Source organism: Lathamus discolor, chromosome 4 (assembly GCF_037157495.1).
Source record: "Lathamus discolor isolate bLatDis1 chromosome 4, bLatDis1.hap1, whole genome shotgun sequence".
In the NCBI taxonomy this organism is placed as follows: Eukaryota; Metazoa; Chordata; class Aves; order Psittaciformes; family Psittacidae; genus Lathamus; species Lathamus discolor.
This window is the reverse complement of record NC_088887.1, coordinates 71,439,826-71,458,071: the sequence shown is the minus strand read 5'-3', so window position 1 is coordinate 71,458,071 and position 18,246 is coordinate 71,439,826. Positions and strand designations below refer to the sequence as shown.

Below are 18,246 nucleotides of genomic sequence, written 5' to 3'. Positions count from 1 at the left end.
CTTAAATAGGATTAATTTTCTACAACAACTGATATTGCAATATAATCTATGTTCCTCTCACAAGCATGAAGGAAACTACTTCAACAGTCACTTGTTTGCATAGCTGATAGCTTTGCCTGACCCTCCAAATTTCACACTTCCTCTGTATCTGACTTACTTAAAAAACAGTAGGAAACTGTATACTTGCTAGTTTAATACAAGCTATAGAAGCCTTGGGAATGAAAAACTACTGTCTTTGCATGAGGCAGAAACACAAAAATGTACATATATATACACATATGTATATACATGTGTGTGTACACACACATATATATATATATATACAGACCTTAAGTAAGCACTGAAAGGTTTTAGAAGTAAAATATGGTAAGACAGATGGTGTTTAACAAATGGATCATATGATACAGTTGTCTAGACTAACGTGTTCTTTTTTAGGCCTGCATGCAAGACTAAGCTTGGGTCCAGTTCTACAAAGTTATTTGTACACCTGTCTCCCAAATCTGAGGACCTTGGTCATGATCTCTTCAGGTGTGTACTGAAGAAATGTGCAGGACATACTGCAGAGTACACAAGAGATTTGAGGTTTTTATTCCTCTTTTCCAAAAACATAGGCAGTAGCCACTGATATCCACTGAATGTAGAAGCATGGAAATCTCCAAATTAAACTGTTAACTGAATTCTCAGAGGAATTACAAGTTTGCTGCTGGGCTTCAGTCCCTATCGAACCTCTTCAAATCCTTGGAGGAAAATACATGTTTTCAATTACACAGTTCCAGCATTATGCTGCCTTAATGATTAATGCTCTTGGATAATTCAATTTCATTTTCCATGTCACTGTATCAGGTAATATTCCCACATATAACTAACTTCAGTAGCACTTATTTGTATTAGAGCAACATTAAAAGAGATGTCAAAGCAGTCAAAGGAATTAATCATCACAGTGTGATTTCAGGACTGGCGGTGTGCTGCCATAGAGAGCACAATCCCTTCATCTCTTGGTTAATTAGAGTAAGAGGCTGGAGCATCAAAGTTCTGACCTTGATCTTCAGTGGTGTGAAGTTTCATAATAAATATGAAGGGCCCCATAGTATCATTAACTAATCAAACACTTGTTCTAATATTTCCAATGACATAATCTAACTCCTTCCATGGCTTCTGAAAATCTGAAATAAAATGTCTTCTCTAGAGTACATGATGCTGGTTATGGTCTCTGTTTTCAGAGTGTACCCATTACTGTGTTTAGGACACTTTGCTGATTTAATTAAAGAGCTTGATGAAATAACATTGTAACCTATGAAAATATGAAGCCAAGTAACATGAGCTGAAACTATAAAGTAAGAAATTATATAATACAGCTGTCATACTTGATGACTCTCATGGGCAATATAAAGCGAGTTATTTCTGAGTCGGTCTTGTCTAAGCTATTTTGATGAAGTATGAACATCCAAACATAAATGAAAAAAGGTAACTTCTTTCCTAATCTATAGGAATCAATTTTGCTTTTAAAAATGCTCTGGCTTTCCATCCATACCATTCTTATAATTTAATATAAAGGAATGGAGATATAAAGTGTCAATATTGTTGAGAGCTCAAGACGAGGAAAGCATGAAGGCATCAACCCGAGTTCAAGTAGGAAGTTAAAATACAGTTATTCAGATTCATTCCTTATGATGAAACTCTAAAATATCTAACAAACTGATCACTTAATAAAAAAAAAAATAGTTAAAATGTTAAAAGAAATAGGACTGCTAACTAAAATATTACTCAGGTACATGTTTTCAGATGATAAGTAATGAAATAATTTTCTGAGGCTATGTTTAGCAGTAACATCAATGAAATTTGGAGTGCCATCAGGATAAGAAGCAAAAACCAGCATATGTTTATAAAGGCCTGCAGAATACATAGGATAACCCAAAAGTACCAAGATATAAATGAATGTATTTTTCAGAGAACGCGTGACATCATTTTAATGTGTAAGGTTAGTATGACTTTTATTCACTTCTGTCTTGGTTTAAAGGCCAAGTAACACAAGTTATGTGCATTACATCAACTAGCTAAGCAATATAGAATGGTTTATTTAATGAAGAGACCTTTCTGGTTTGTATTAGAAAATTTTTACTTTGAAATGCTGACATTTCATCCATTCCCTTTATAACTCCCACTTATTCTACAATATCCATTATTTCATTCTGCCTAATGAAAGGACTATTTTCTCACTGCAAGACTCACAAAAGCTTTTGTCCCTACCAAGAGAGTAATGCACTTCCACAGAAGATTTCTTTTCTTGAAAAATGACCTCTTAATCCCTAGGAAAAAAAATTTACGTCTGCCCTTTCTAGCATCACTATGCTGAAGCATGAATTCGTTCCATGAATTCTGAGGACTGTCATTTAGAATGGTCCCTGTGCAGGGCACGCACATTCACAAAGAGTATTTTAGAAACCATTCCCTCTTCTTCTTCTGAGATTTATTGGAGGATCAGGGATGGACTGAGCCTCACCTTCCAATGGCTTGGGTAGAAAATGAGCTGCTGGTTTTGTTTTCTTCACTCTGTTTCCTTTCATGACCTGCCCTTCTTTGTTCAGCCCCAAGAACCAGGCCCTCCCGGACTCCTGTTGTCTGTAGAGCATGGATGAGTAGATTACATAATAATTTTCAAAAACAGACTCCTTGAATTTGCACTCTGGTGTAAAAAGTTCCTGTGGGAGGAAAAGTAAATGTTAAATGTTATCTCTAATGCACGACTTCTGTTTTGTTAACTTAAAAACACCTCTTCATAAGTTTAATATACGACATCATAAGGGTCTGCTTTGAGACCAGGAGATCTGTCTCCCTCTAGAAGACCTTCAGGTGAAGTTATTTCACCTTCCATGGATGCTTCTGTTTTTCCATCTGTGCAACAGGGATGGTATATTTTCAAAGTAGAAAGGAAGCAACATAGGCATAAAAACACTGTTTAAAATGCAGGCATAATTATTATTGTGGTTAATTACTGGTAAAGATTAAGAAAGTCTATGCTAAAATAGCATTATTGAGAAAACAGTTGTTCCATTTTTTCGTATTAAATGCAACAAACTCCCTCTATGGCTTATAACAACTAATATTTGATACTTAAAAATTGCTGCTACAAACATATTAAAATACATATAATTTCCTAGAGTCCCCGTGGCCTGAAACACCATAGGAGAACACTATTTTGATGTACAAATTTCTGCACAAAGAAAAATATTCCTACCGACACCCTCAGCATTCATCCCAAAACTGGAATGCTTTTCAGATGTCACCTTTAGTAACAGAACAGTAGGCTTTACCAAGGCTAACCTAAGAACAAACTTCTGTAGCTCAGCAGCTATCTAATAATTCAAATATATTTTTAATAACACAAATAACCAACAAAATAAACGGCATGAACATATATTGAGACAGAGTTTACCAAAATACTTTGAAAAAAAACCAGCAAGTTAATAAGCAAATAAAATAACATTTCAAATATCATGAGAAAATAGGATTCTACATGAATGTGGTTTTCTGTATTTGGACACAGCTGCTGAAACCTGTGAAAGATATAAGACATAAAAGAGGGAGGTAGATGTGGAAAAGTGGAAGGTAGCTTAGTAAGTCTTCAGAGCACAAACCCTGCATCCTCTTTTTTTATATTTCTTTCTGTTATTTTTCCCAAGAAGTAAAAATCTGGAAATGTCATATATTTTCACTTCTCCATTCACAGTATATATTTTTTCCCCCCATTTCTTTTTGCTCCCGTCCCCATGCAGTACTGAGTTAACACACAGGACATAACGTCTTTTCAGGGTCTCTATGCCATCTCCAGCTGCCTATATATTGTAAGAATTGTAAGAATCTCAGCTGTTTCTGTCACAAATTTCCTTTCTGAAAATGAAAATAAGTCTTTAAAGACACAGTTTGCCAGAAAGCACAGATGAAGTAGTTTTCTGAATCTGCACCAAATGCCACAGTGGACAACCGAGTTCTCTTAATGTTATCTGGTACACAGTATTTGTATTGCCATGGCTTGAGTTTCTACCTGTAAGCAAAGCTGTCTTGATGGACACTGGGCATACTATTAGCTTTCTCAACTATGGAACATAACATAACCTCAAATAAAAAGAACTAGTGTATTTTATCCAAGAACATACTGAAAGCAGTAACCGCAGCACCTGGGAAATAGTTGTGTCCCTACATTTGGTTGCTTTGTCTGTATGCACAAATGAGTGTTTATAGGTCACACTCTTTTACAGGATGCAAAAAATATTCTCTGATGTGTGCAATCTTTGCACTACAACTTCTTTACCACCTATGTGCACAACTGCATGTATGTACATATTCAGAAATGCAAATACAGTCTGTACGAGAGGCACCGAAAACTAATGTCAGGAAATACCTTAACTGCACCTTCTCCTTTGCCACAGGGCTTTTTCTCTCTCTGTTTCAAGACTTTAAGACATCTGTTGTTTGTGTTACTCTCCTTTCTCCTCCACTGATTTCAAATTACAGTAGGGCTCAAGGAGACTCAAAATAAAACCAGAAGGCAGGGTGGCAAGCTAGAGGGAATGCCTGTTAAAGCCTAGCACAAGCATTTACATGCGAGTCATGCTCCTCTACTGTTGAAACAGCAGATGCTAATCAGGAAATGCCTACACAGCTCTCCTTATTACCTGCTTCACTGCAAGTGCTACCCCCTGTGTTCCCCACTAAGTTTTACTTCCTTGTAAACCTCAATTACCATAAACACAACTTCTTAGCCAATCCTCACTTTTTTTTGCTATAAACAAAAGCTGTTTGTCATTCCATGCTCTTCTGTACTAGGCTCTGTATATACTATTTGTGTGCTATCCCAAACAATATCCATTAGGATACTAAAAAAAGATTCCTTTAAATCATATCCGTCCTCTGAATAAATGAAACCTGGCTTTCCTCTCTCATTCTTTGGCACGTACAGTAGTGTTTCTGACAGTGCACAGCAGATGAAGCAGTAGGAATTTATCTACCAAAAACCCCTAAGTATTTACTTCACCAAGTAAAAAAAAAATGGATTATGTCAACACAATTGGCTGTTTCTGGGTGCAGACTGATAAACTGGACAAACCAGCATTGTTCCTTTTTCTTAGTTACCAGAAGCATAGTAATAGTCTGCTAATGGTCTTTTTTGGCATATAAGGAAGAGCCATACCTGAACACTGTATTCTGCCTAAAAGTACTGCAGCTATCCTACTCCACATGTCTGGGTAGTGCAACAGCTTTGAACAGGGTTTGCATTCATCCAGTATATTAGGATGCAGTTCTGCCCGGGATAAACACTCAGCCCAAAAGTCACTTTAATATATGTTACTTTAAAGCAAGCTAATAGTTCTACCAAGCTGGGGAGCACTCATGGTGAAAATTTAGCACTTGACACTGACTATGCTGAATTGCAGGACCAGTTTGTTGGAGGAAAGAATTACGCAGAAGGCGACTTCTGAAATGGGCACCTTCCCTGGGGCTCTGGTGGAAACTGAATATATCTAAGTTGAGAGTGATGTTTAAAGCCTTGTCTCGGACACCATCTCAGCTGTCTGAAAAGCTGTAAGGACCTATATTTTCTCCAGTAAAGCAGGAGACCTAAGATGCTGTTTCTGCATGCAACTAGGACAAATCTAGATCTGTATACTTAAGACTCAACCCAGTAAGAACTCTCAGAAAATGTGCTAAAAAGACTGACTTTAAAAAAAGTCATTCACAGTTGACTTTATTCAAATCCAATGCTGGAGGAAAAGGCAGTACAATGGCATTTTATAAGAGAAACTCAGTGGTGAGGGCACACCCTGAGGCTACCTGCCTATCTGTTATCCAACCTGAAGGAATCCAAATCTGCATCTGGCTGATATGAATCATTTTCCCTGCAAGAACGACTTTTGGAGTTTGAAGTTTTCATTCACTTCCTAGTTCAGGACATTTTGTATTAGGAAGTGAATGAATAATTCGCAAAACCCGACATGATTTGCAAACAAGAACTTATGTTCAGGATTTCTTGTCCAAGGTCAGTGCCCAGATTTAATCTGTAGTCTTATATGAAAGGTGGTTTTCTCCTGTCAAAACAACATTTAAAAAATAAACTATATACCAGCTGCCAATTTCCAAAACCACAGGAGTGGGTTTTGGCTGTCAGCTTCAATCTGACTTAGCTGCCTGGGTCCTAGAGAAGTGAAGGATGTACTAAATAGCGCCTTGCTGAGAAGAATTTTTACTTGGATAATTTTGCCAGCTTCCCATCAAGCTTTTGCTTGATGTGAGGCCTATTTGGAGATGTTTTAATTCTCCTGGTTGCTGCAGCATTAATAAATATCACAACACACTGGTTGTAGGTTCAAACTCTTGGAATCTAAAAGTTCTGTCACTGGAATGTTCTTAGTTTCGGAGTTCCCACCAGTGCTGCTAAAACTCAGCACTGTATTGTACCATAATAGTGGAGTTTTAGCTCATGGAGTCACATTGTGCTGTCAGAATCTGCTTTCATTTGAGAACAAAACACAAATTAAGTAAAGAAAAAAGCCATTATCCACATTGCAGACTTAGGAATGCCTGAATGAAGGAGCTCAGGTTGCCTGTGCTGTCAACATAGAGATGCAAGGATTGTTGCAAAGCAATTTAGATGACAGCTGACATGAATTCCCTACCAAGTAGCGTCTTTTTGTCAATCAGAGGCTGAAGTCTGACATGATGAAGCTAGACCTCCTTCCTAATCAATAATACGGCACTATCGCGAATGGCTATAGTTTAAAATGCAAGTACAGCAAACTTTTGTGTTTCACAAGCCATTGAGTAAACTAAGATATTTGAATGAGTTATCAGTGTAACTTCCAATTGCTGGTCCTCCACAGTTTAGCCTGTTCACTTTGCTAGCTTTAATGAAGTGCACATATCTATTTGTAGCCATGGTCCTTTACTTAAAACAATCCCCACAAATTATGGAGTTTTTCTACAACAGTTCTCAGAAAGAAGAAATAATTATGCAGCTATGGACGCCTATGCTGCGGACCAGATGTGAGAAGTAAAAGACTAGTGTGACAACACTGTTAGTCATTGTTTAAAATTTAAATAGATACTGTTTAAAACTACATAAAACTCAGTGATTTTAAACTCTACCTCTGTTCAGTAAGTCAATCAATATTTAACTTTGGAAGCTGAACAAAAAGTAAATTTCCATTGCACACCATGAGGCATAGTGTAAGACCCCAGCTTTACCATGGTCATCAAAACCAGTAGTTCCAAGGACAAGGGCTTCCACAAAAGTTTCCTACTTTCTACTCCTGGACTTTCAAGCCTCTTTTGATTTGTGTTTTATTCTGAAATATAGGAAAGGAGAGTATTGTTCTAGTTGCAGCTCACAGAACTGACATAGCTAGCAGTCAGCCTCTTGAATGTAGCCAGCAGCAAATAAGGAGGATTCCCTTGGAGATGGGCACAGTGGGGCTCGCTCATCACACCACGCAGCACAAAGGCAGCTGCAGGCTGAACTAGCTACAGCTTCTGCTTGGTGCCAAGGAGAAAACACAACTGCAAGACAAACTCAAAGAGACTGCCAGGAGAGGAACAGCCAGTCTAACCAAGCACTGGAGAAACCATTCGGTACTGTTTACTATTTGCACTTCAAAGTCCCAGTGATGGAACAAGATCTCAGTGCGTTGGAAGTACAGACCAAGTGGAGTCTGCCTGATGTGAACACATTTTGGTCCAAATAGTAATTGAAACAAGGCAAAAAAAAAAAAAAAAAAAAAAAAACCACAAGAAAACCACCCCAAAACAAACCCAAACCAATAAAACATCTGAGCAATGGCATCAGAATATTAGTAGCTGGTTGTTGAACCATTTTTGTATGAATGATGACAAAGGATTTTTAAGGACACACTGGAGAAAAGACAGGGCTAACTCTGTGGAGTTTTATGGGAAACTTCAGCAGAGTGAGAAAAGCAGCACTGAGTCAGTACAAAGGTATTTTTGGGGTTAGAGGCTAGCAACACAGGAATCAAGAGAAGGAAGTGGCATCTTAATAGTGGATAGAGAAAGGTTGAAAATGACTCATGATGAAGGGCCTTAAAACTGAAGAGAAGCAGTCTGTGTTTAATGAGGAGAACGCACTCATAAAAGGAGACAAATACAGTTCAAATAATGAAGCCGGGAAGTTAACTCTTTGGCAGATTTCTGAGTGGAGATTGCAGGGCTAGCACTTTTTTTCTCAGTGCAGGAGGGGAGGATGCTGGAGTCATTGAGGTGTGAAATGAGATCCCAGAAAACAGCTGCAGTGGTGTAGAAGGGCAAGAGGCTGTATCAGGGACACATTCATGCAGCAAGAGCTCTAAGATCTGGAGGCTGCACATGAGAACTGGAAAGTATCTAAACTGATATTCCTCTGAATTGCTGCATATTGAATTAGGTGAGTTAGAATACCTTCTTACACTATACCTGTTTGGCAAAGGCTGGTATAAGAGAATAAAAAAATTAATCAAGATTTCTGATCCATAGCACCAGATTTTTCCAACCCTTAAGCTGATGAAAGACTTTATTTCAAAACGATCTTCTTCAAGAGTTCCTCTTCAAACAGCATAAAACTCATCAATACATGGTTAGGTATTTTATGGATGAAGGAGAAATCGATATTATATTCCATCTATATTCAGGAGAAATTTAGCTGATCTGAGCCTAAAAGACACCAATACAAACATATTTTTTAAACATAAACCCAAGAAAAAGCAAAGTTGGCAGAATTTTCTGTGTGCAAACTGACCAAGCAAGATACCAAGGAATATGAGGCTTTAGGTGCCACTACAAACCTGAGCAGTGACTTTACTACAAAGGCTTCAAAATAAGAGCAGTAATAGCTGAACCTGCTGATCCTACAGACGGCCCGTGAAAGCAGCAAATGCTCAGTAGTCCATTCACATACTTTCCACAGTCTTCTGATAGAAAACTTCCTAAATAGGCTACAACAGTCAGGGAAAACCATCACTGGCTCTTCAGAGCTGCTGTCATTTCTGTTCTCTGGAAGATTCCTAACACGTAGACTTAAAAAAAATAAAAATAGTACTTGATATCATGCAGGTAAAAACCACGGATGATTCTCACTGGTTAAAGAATCACTGAGTGCAATAAGGATGTCAGTATGTAAAAGCAAAGTTTTTAGCTCCAATTGCTGTCTGTAAACTTTTACTTTTTAAAAGACCTGAAAATGTGAATATCACTGCTTGCAAAGAAACAAAACACAACTTTTGACTACATTTAGGCAAAAGTAAATGTAAATTTGGGCTACTGCAAATATTAGTACTTACTTAAGTGGGATTCTAATTAACAAGGATATGACTGGTAATATTAATAATGAGGCAATTCTTTTATTCATGTACATTCATGAGCACCTAAAATACGGTAATGAGTGAAAGCCACATTGTATACATAGATAAACTAACAAAAATAGCTTTGAAATATTTCTGTGTGTTTAAGATCTGTATTGACTGCAGCCTGAATTTGGCTTATTTTTCTGTCCAGATTGAAACAGAATATAAACCAGCTTGGAATATAAAAACTTCCTTGTTTCATAACAGAAAGGTTGCATTGCTTACAACTAGCAGCTATGGTCATATTAAACTACAATTTATTAAAGGCAATAGTATTTTGTATAGAAGGCAGAACACAGTCATCAACTCAGTGGGACAGGGCTGAAATAGAACAAAATTTCCTTGATATAAATATTTCTAATATATGTTATTTAAGGTTGTAGTGTACAATTCCAAAAGAGAGTTTTTTGAAACAAAGCGTGTTACACAGATCTGAATCATGACCCTCACATTAGGAGTGAGTGAATCAAGGGTGTTTAATTCAACAGAAGGTTTGAGGAAGCAGCCTGGAAAAGGTTGTTAATTTTTAAAACTGTTTTTATGGTATTTATGTGCCAAAACTAGGATACTTCAACAAAAGTTCAAGAGAAGAACTGCTAAAAATGTGTTACCTCACCTGAGCAAAAGAAGCAAAATGAATTTTAGAAATGATAGATAGTGTTAAGCCAGATTTGTTACTGCTGGTTTAGAATGGGCTGTAGCCCACTGACAGCCATCACAATTATAGGATATGGTCGAGTAGAATACCCTCCTTCATCCCCACAGACACATAAAGGATGGTGAAGTTGTTTTTCTGCCTCAGTCCCATTCTGAACTTTCACAGAAATGTGTATTATTTTGGCTTGAGTACATTCTTGGCTTTAAAGGAAATACAATTCATTGTATCAGTGAAAAGAGATATTCTTTCTCCAAAAGCACAATCTCCTCCCCACCTAATCCTCAGCACCTAGCTTCCCTTAAGGTTTAAATTCACAGTAAAAACCTGCTTTAAGGATCCAGCTTAAATAGCAACTATAACTCCTTGACGTATCAACACAGAAAGACATGTTTTATCTCCTGTACAGCATCTGTGATTAAAGAAATCCGGTAGCAATAAGAAAGGCACAAACCCCAAGGAATGACTAAGAGAAATTGCATGTGTTGTAGGGAATATTTTCTTACACAACTATTATGGGACAGTTCAGAGAAGAACATGAATAAACCTGCCTATCTTTCCCAGTCACTTGCACTCAGAACAGCCATAATTCATCAGCTTGTAGACAGCACCAGGTTCTCAGCTAGAAAAGGTCAACGCCAAGAGAAAGATGGGACAGCACTAAATTAAGAGACCGAAAGGAAGGATTTAACAACATAGGTGTTGAAACAAACCATGATGGGCTGGGAAAGAAATTCTCATCCAGTCGCCCATCAATCCAGGGTTCTGTCTCTAGATGAATAATGCAGGAGGAATACAGAATGCTCTCAGATATAGACCGAACTTTTCTGAATGACAGTGGAATTTTTTGACACAGTTTTATCTGAACACTTCGAGACATTACTGTAGAAAACCTTCTGTAATCCCAGTGCCTCAAGTAAAATAAACTAACAAACAAAAGAAGCAAAATAGTTATCGAAGTTGTCAAGTACAGAAAAAGAACCAAGGAGGATGATTTTTTTATTACTATTTACTATTAATGAAAGTTCTGCTCCTCTGCAATACACTGAAATGTTGGATAAAGAAAATTGATTCCAGTTTTTGCCACTGCATGACTGGTATATTAGCATTAATTAGCTATTATTGGGCAAGGTCATATGGGATATTTTCATATATGTATTTTCATATACATTTCATGTATGGGATGGTATATTTTCATATATGGTGTTGTTACGTAGTATTTGCAGACCTCCCTGACTCTGACAGCATGACATGTCCATAACTAGCCACAAATACAAAAGTAGAGATAAACAGATGAAAATTCAGAGGTATTTTGCAAGGTATACTTTAGGCTTTTTCAGTTCTACATGTTCCTTCCAAAGGATGTGTGAATTTATGAGTTTTAAATGGGTGTCGTTTACAAGCTGAGAAGCTAGAAAAAAGTTGCAAGAACACTCAAGTTGTAAGAAGTGGCCTACTTTAGTGTACTCTTTTTTATTTCTTTTTCCTTTACAGTTGTGAGTTCGTTTTTCGGCTTGCAGTCTTTTTTTTAATGACCTGCCAGTGCATGTATTACAGTGCCTAAAGAATCTACTATTATGAAAGACAAGGGCTGGAATGAATAAAAGTCAATTAAGGTAGATCAAGGCCACGTTGGATGGGGCTTTGAGCAAATTAGCCTAGTGGCAGATGTCCCTGCCTGTGGCAGGGGGATTTGGAAATAGATGGTCCTTAAGGTCCCTTTCAACCCAAACCATTCTATGATTCTATGAATTATATGAACTTCTTGCTAATGTCTCTTTGTCATCCTTTTGCTGTTTTATGCTGGGTGTTCATAAGCACATGAAAGGCAAGCCCAGAGGAACCTCAGTCTTAGAAAAATAGTGCAAGGCAAAACCAGGCTGTAATGAATGTAATTGCTTCTCTGAGAAAATATATTAGCTAGGTCTTCTCTTACTTTCTTGACTCAGCTAAGCTGCAGTTGATCACTGAAGGCTGGGAAACAAAGGGAACAGAGACCACTTTGAGATGTTTGCTACTTAAATCTTGTTATACAGCTAATAGTATTTTAGGAGAAAACCAGCAATTCTTTGCTTGTTTTGCTGTGCATCTTCCAGCTCAGATATGTCTTTCTGCTGCAGAAGCACAACTGTAAGACTCTACAGGTCTTTTCCCCATTTCCTTCCAATGCGGCTTTCGCATATGAAGACAAAAGGCTCTATCCTCTGTTCACCTTCCTTCTCTCCTCTTCCAATGAGAGGGTAGAAAATGGTTGATGTCAAATCTGAAAGACAGCCAAAACCTGACATGCCATCAGGCTCTTAAATACTGTGTATTGTTTCTTACTGTGCACTTTCATTCTTTCACAGAAGTGGATGTCTACAGCACTGTTTCACTTAAACATAAAAGGTCATGTGATGGGACACCCAAAGTTGCCTGTTCTGAAATTAATGAATATGAACAAAAATCCTAAATTTCTTGCCAGTGTGTGTTTTGCAATGCGCATGCAGGAAATATTTTTTTATGTGTATATATATAGAGTTCCTGTATATACACACATATATATCATGCAAACAGTAATTTTCACTTAAAAAAAAGTCTCTTTTCCCTTAATGTATTTCAGTTCATCCAGATATCAAAAAATATTTTCCTGTTACTATTTAATTTCCACAGCATTTACATAACTTCTACTTCAAGCATTCATTAGCAGAAGAATCTTAAAGTACAGAGATTCATACCCAAACATTCAAAAGCTGTAGTGTGAATCAATATCAAAGAAAAAAGAAAATCCATTCTGTCTTCTGTTTTAACTTAACAATTAATGGGAAATAAAATGACGGCCACTAAAAGGTATTTTTGGAATGGCATTACACTGTTAACTAGTCAGAAGTGATGAAAGAAAACAAGTCAGACACTCTGCGTATATCATTATATATTAAAAAAAGCAGAAACTTAATGTGTCTCATTAAATAGGAGATGATTACATGCAACTCCTAACACACACTCAGCAGTGATGCTTGTTTTTGTTATGGATTGGTAACAGCAGCATGATTATAGATGCATCCTGATGTTCAAAGTTCCTCTTTTAGCAACAAGCTTATAAAGGTTGATTATGAACAATGTGAATATACAGATGTCTGACAAAAGCCATAAAGGTATAAAAATCTAAAGATTATGAATTTTTATTTGCCTCAGTGTTACAATATGCATTGCAGAACTGAAAAAAAAAAAAGTTCAAAAATAGTTTTACCAAATAGGGTTCACAACAACATTAAAATGAAGATTTTTATTCATAGCTGGTGGCAACTGAGTGATAATCAATGTCACTGCTTGCTCAAGGTGTTACTAATCTGACAATTTCCCATAAAACCAGTTAGCCCATTGTTCTCCAGCCTCTACCTAACTCATTGTCTATTACAGCATATTCCTATAGCTGTCCTGTGGAATGTCAAAGTTTAATGTTGCATGGATAACAACCTATTGATCCTAGAGAAGCTTCGATCTCTTCATGAATGATCGTGATGAATAATGAAATGTACAAATATCCGACTTCTAACACTGGACCTGAGGAATGCAGTCTGCAAAAGGGAAAAAAAAAGAATAACCGCTTTTTTTTTGGGGGGGGGGGGGGGGGGGCATCTACAGCACTTTAACGAGAGGACTAACTCCTCTGTATCCTATTGCTTTTCAGCAGAATGAGTTATACCATACCACACACATGCACCAGTTTTTGCAAAGAGGCTCAGCTCTGGTGAATATGTTTCCAAGAAAGCAATGAGATTTTACTCAAGATTATGGTTGTGTTCACTGCTGCCTGGAAGTGAATTTACACCATCCATGTTCCTGAGAAATGGAGGATCTTTTGTCAACATGTCATTAAAATACATTATCTATAGACTTGAGTGGCTAATTGCAAAGATAAACCAAGCCAGAAAACATATATTACTATTATTATCCTGCATGACATCCTTGTCTCTAAACTGGAGAGACATCAATTTGATAGGTGGACCACTCAGTGGATAAAGAACTGGCTGGCTGGCCGCATGCAAAGAGTTGTGGTCAATGGCTCAATGTCGAGCTAGAGAGCAGCAACAAGTGGTGTCCCTCAGGGATCGGTGTTGGGACCGGTCTTGTTCAACATCTTTGTTGGTGACATGGACAGTGGGATCGAGTGTGCCCTCAGCAAATTTGCCGATGACACCAAGCTGTGTGGTCCGGTTGATACGCTGGAGGGAAGGGATGCCATCCAGAGGGACCTTGACACACTTGTGAGGTGGGCTGATGCCAACCTTATGAAGTTCAACCATGACAAGTGCGAGGTCCTACACATGGGTTGGAGCAATCCCAGGCACAGCTACAGGTTGGGCAGAGAAGAGATTCAGAGCAGCCCTGCAGAGAAGGACTTGGGGGTGCTGGTTGATAAGAAAAGGAACATGAGCCGGCTTCGATGTGCGCTCGCAGCCCAGAAAGCCAACCGTATCCTGGGCTGCATCAAAAGGAGCGTGACCAGCAGGTCGAAGGGGGTGATCCTGCCCCTCTACTCTGCTCTTGTGAGACCTCACCTGGAGTATTGTGTGCAGTTCTGGTGTCCTCAACATAAAAAGGATGTTGCCCAGGGAGGTTGTGAACGCTCCATCCCTGGCAGTGTTCAAGGCCAGGTTGGACAGAGCCTTGGGTGACATGGTTTGGTGGGAGGTGTCCCTGCCTATTTCAGGGGGGTTGGAACTAAATGATCTTAAGGTCCTTTCCAACCCTAACTATTCTATGATTCTATGATTCTATGATTGGACTCTTGGAAGCATAGGATCAGGATCAAAACTTTAGCCTGTTCAAGAGAGTAAGTTAATCTGTAACACACCTTTAACTGGCAAAGGCAACATAATGAATACACAGACCAAGGTGTTCCCTACTACATCACCTGTAAGAAGCAGAAGCAAACTACTGAATGCAAAAAAAAAAAAAAAAAGACTGTTTAAGGTCTTACAAACAGCTGATTGATTTCTAAAGCAAAACGTGTGGAGGTGAAAATATCAGGTATTTTGATTTCCAAGTCTGTTGGAAACACAATTCTCTGCCAGTTCACCAAAGCTGAGGACAGTTTTTCGTACCTTTCTTTCCAAGTATGCATCTAGCCATGCTACACACAAATGCTGAACTGCAAGATTAAGAATGCAGAAAGGCTGGAAACTGGCTGAACATCAGCCAGGAACTCAGTTACCCCCAGCTGATGACTGGTGATACCTCGGAAGTTCCCTTGATCTCAGCTGCCTTCTCAGAGAGCAATTGCTTTCCTGTAGGTTGTAAGCACTACTTTATCACTCAGTCCCTGGTTCTGTAGACCCCAGTAGATCTTTGATAACTTGCACAACTTCCCTCTTACTTCTTTCTTTTTCATTGCTTATAATTAACTTGAAGAGCTTTGGAGTTGTTTCCTATATTAAAACTCCTGTTTTCTCCTTAGCCATGGCGATGAGCACATGCTCAAGACAGTGCCTATGCCGAGGCATCATTTCTTGTGACCACAATGTCCTCCTCATTCTTTACTGTGAAGGTGGTTACCCACGGAAGCTATGGCTGCCCCATCCCTGGCAGTGTTCAAGGCCAGGTTGAACAGGACTCTGAGCAAACTGGTCTCTAGTGGAAGGTGTCCCTGACCACGGCAGGGGTTGGAACTGGATGAGCTTTAAGGTCCCTTCCAGCCCAAATCATTCTGTTATCTGATGATTCTATGATCTCTAACCATGCCCTCTGCTGCACTGGCCCTTCCATTACAACTAGGGGCAAGCCTGCAAGAGTTGCTGTTTCTACAGTTCAATAAAATGTAATGATAACACGCTTGCTGTGTCCATGATCTCCAAGGGCCAAGGTAAGGACAGAACATAGACACGTTTTAAAATGCTAAAAATAATGATTTGTGGCATAACAAATAAAAGAGTGGGCAAAGAAAGGGAGCTTTGCTGCAATAAATGGAAGATTTTCCAAACTATTTTCTGTGCTATGCTCTGGTTTTTGGAGTTTTCTTGAAAAAAAAAAAAAAGAAAAGAAATAGCTGTCAGTTTTAACCTATCGTCAGTGGCATTTCCTCAGGACTTTGCTCCTGCCGACTTCCATTCCATTACAAACAGACTTTAGACAACTACAAAAAGAAAGAAAAAAAAAACAACAAAAAAAAAAAAACCAAGAGAAAAGGCACTGAGTTTAGGGACTATTACCTATTATTCTCTCCAAATGTCTGATTTCTATAATGGGCTGAGTATAGAGATGTGGGAAAATAACGGTAAGAACATGTCTGCTTATAGAGGGCTGGAACTGCTGTATTTCAGGCATCAAAACTGAGATTGCAGGGGCATCATAGGAGAAACCAATCAACAGAACATGTAATTGGGAGTATAAAACTTAGAGCAGGTGACAGCACCTCTTTTTCTGCCTCTTCATGTTGCCTGTCAGGTCTTTTAATTGTTTGGACTTTCGGCCTAACTAAAAGCACAGGAATAAAGCCAAAGCATCCAGATATTTCAGAAATGTGAGTAACTTTCTACTACACAGTTACAATATTTCCATACAGCTACATCGCTTAGCTAATGCAGGGTTAATTCCTTGTACATGGAAGGTGTGAAGCAGCTGGAAAATAAGTTAATTCTTATATGTCCTTGTTAACTAATTAAGTATCGCCTGTCGGACCTACTAGTGCGTAAAACAATACAAGAGCAACAATTGTGTTGGGTTTTTTGCAAACAATCACATAGACACTTAATATTAAGTAAAAAAATAAACATTTCTTTTTCATTTCCCATTTAAATGGAGGTTGTTTTGTGGTACAATTTGTTTGGATTCCTGACAATCTCTTTGGCACTGAAGACCCTTTCCCGATACATCACCTTACAGATTCAGTATTTCACCAAGCATTCAGAGGTGCCAGTGGGAAGCACCAAGATACCTGGGAAATCTCAGTGTGAGGAGCAGGTAGTTTGGCTGCCAGTAACAGCCCGTGAAGTTCCAAATGGGAATGCTCAGAGAAAGAAACCCTCTTCCTCAGTTTATGCTCTGATACGATGCTCTGTCAGCAATCAAAAGACGAGGGCTGCTGCTGGGAGCTGCCTCTCCCTGTGTTCAAGCAGGGTTATCACTTCTGCTGCTTTTGGAAAACCATCAGCCTGTGACCTGAACTCTCCCATGGAAAAAAGCAGCAAATAAAACAATGCTGCCAGCACATATAGAGTCAGGGGCATTGGATATACTTGTCTACAGCAGTCACTAATTTCAGAGACTAATTCATCTTAGTTGAGTCATTTCTTGCATGAGATGAATAATTAGAAAACAGGGAGCCACCATGAATTGCGTTCACAGTTTCTGCTGAGGTGCTCAGTCCCCAGCAGTCACAGAACACGCTGTTTACACTCTGATTTACATCAATAACAAAACTGGTATTTCACAGCAAGACAAACAAAATGTTTTTTCTTTTTCTTTCTTAAGTTTGCTTTTCTTTTTCCTTTTTCCTTTTGCAAACTTAAAACTAGCCCACATCTAACTACATGTGCAGAACAAATGCAATGCAGTGTTGTGGTTGCAAATCAACCCTCAAACCTATTCACTGTGGAGGTGAAAAGATTTTCTGCTGGTGTTTCAGCAGTGTAAGTGCTTAAGAAAAAGAGAATCCACTAAATGAGCTTGAAGGACAAAATTTGCAAGTAGGATTAAAACAGAGAAATAGAAAAGAAGAGCAAAATGGCCCAAACTCAAGTCTGGGAAGACCTGCACAAGTAGGGGGAGTGGACATGGGTTGTGTGATGAGACTACAGGTATTCAGAGAAAAAGTAATACAGATCAAGCTGCTCAGTCATATGAATTGGAAGGAAAGTTCATATGGGCTGAGACACCATGAGTAAACACACAGGTCGAAAAATATTAAGTGAAACCTCTCTCCCATACGTCCCATGAAGTGCTAGGGTTTGCGAAAATTCTTGTAAATTTAACCACTGCAGAATGATGTTTTTCCTTACTAAAATGTAGCTGGAATCAGATAAGCATGTAGGACAGGTAGGCCTGAGGGCCCCCCACTTCTCAAGCCTGGACACACTGTGGCTCTGTCCCATTTCTTTGGCAGGAGGGGGTGCTTTAACTGCTGAATCTTTTTAAAAATCCCTCTTCCTGCATGCTGTGGGTGATACCAGCAGAGATACTGAGCCCAGGGAGGAAAGGCAAGCAGGTAATACCAATCTCTCTGCTTTG

At 38.6% G+C, this 18,246-nt stretch overlaps 1 protein-coding gene across 2 annotated transcripts in view; it reads right to left on the bottom strand.

Moving 5' to 3' along the window:
* FGF14 (fibroblast growth factor 14) overlaps positions 1-18,246 on the bottom strand; it is a 402,730-nt gene that overhangs the window by 5,730 nt on the left and 378,754 nt on the right. For both annotated transcript variants that reach the window (XM_065677978.1, XM_065677979.1), the window contains exon 4: positions 2,501-2,699. In XM_065677978.1, the coding sequence (XP_065534050.1) occupies positions 2,501-2,699 (199 nt within the window). The remainder of the gene's footprint in view (positions 1-2,500; positions 2,700-18,246) is intronic.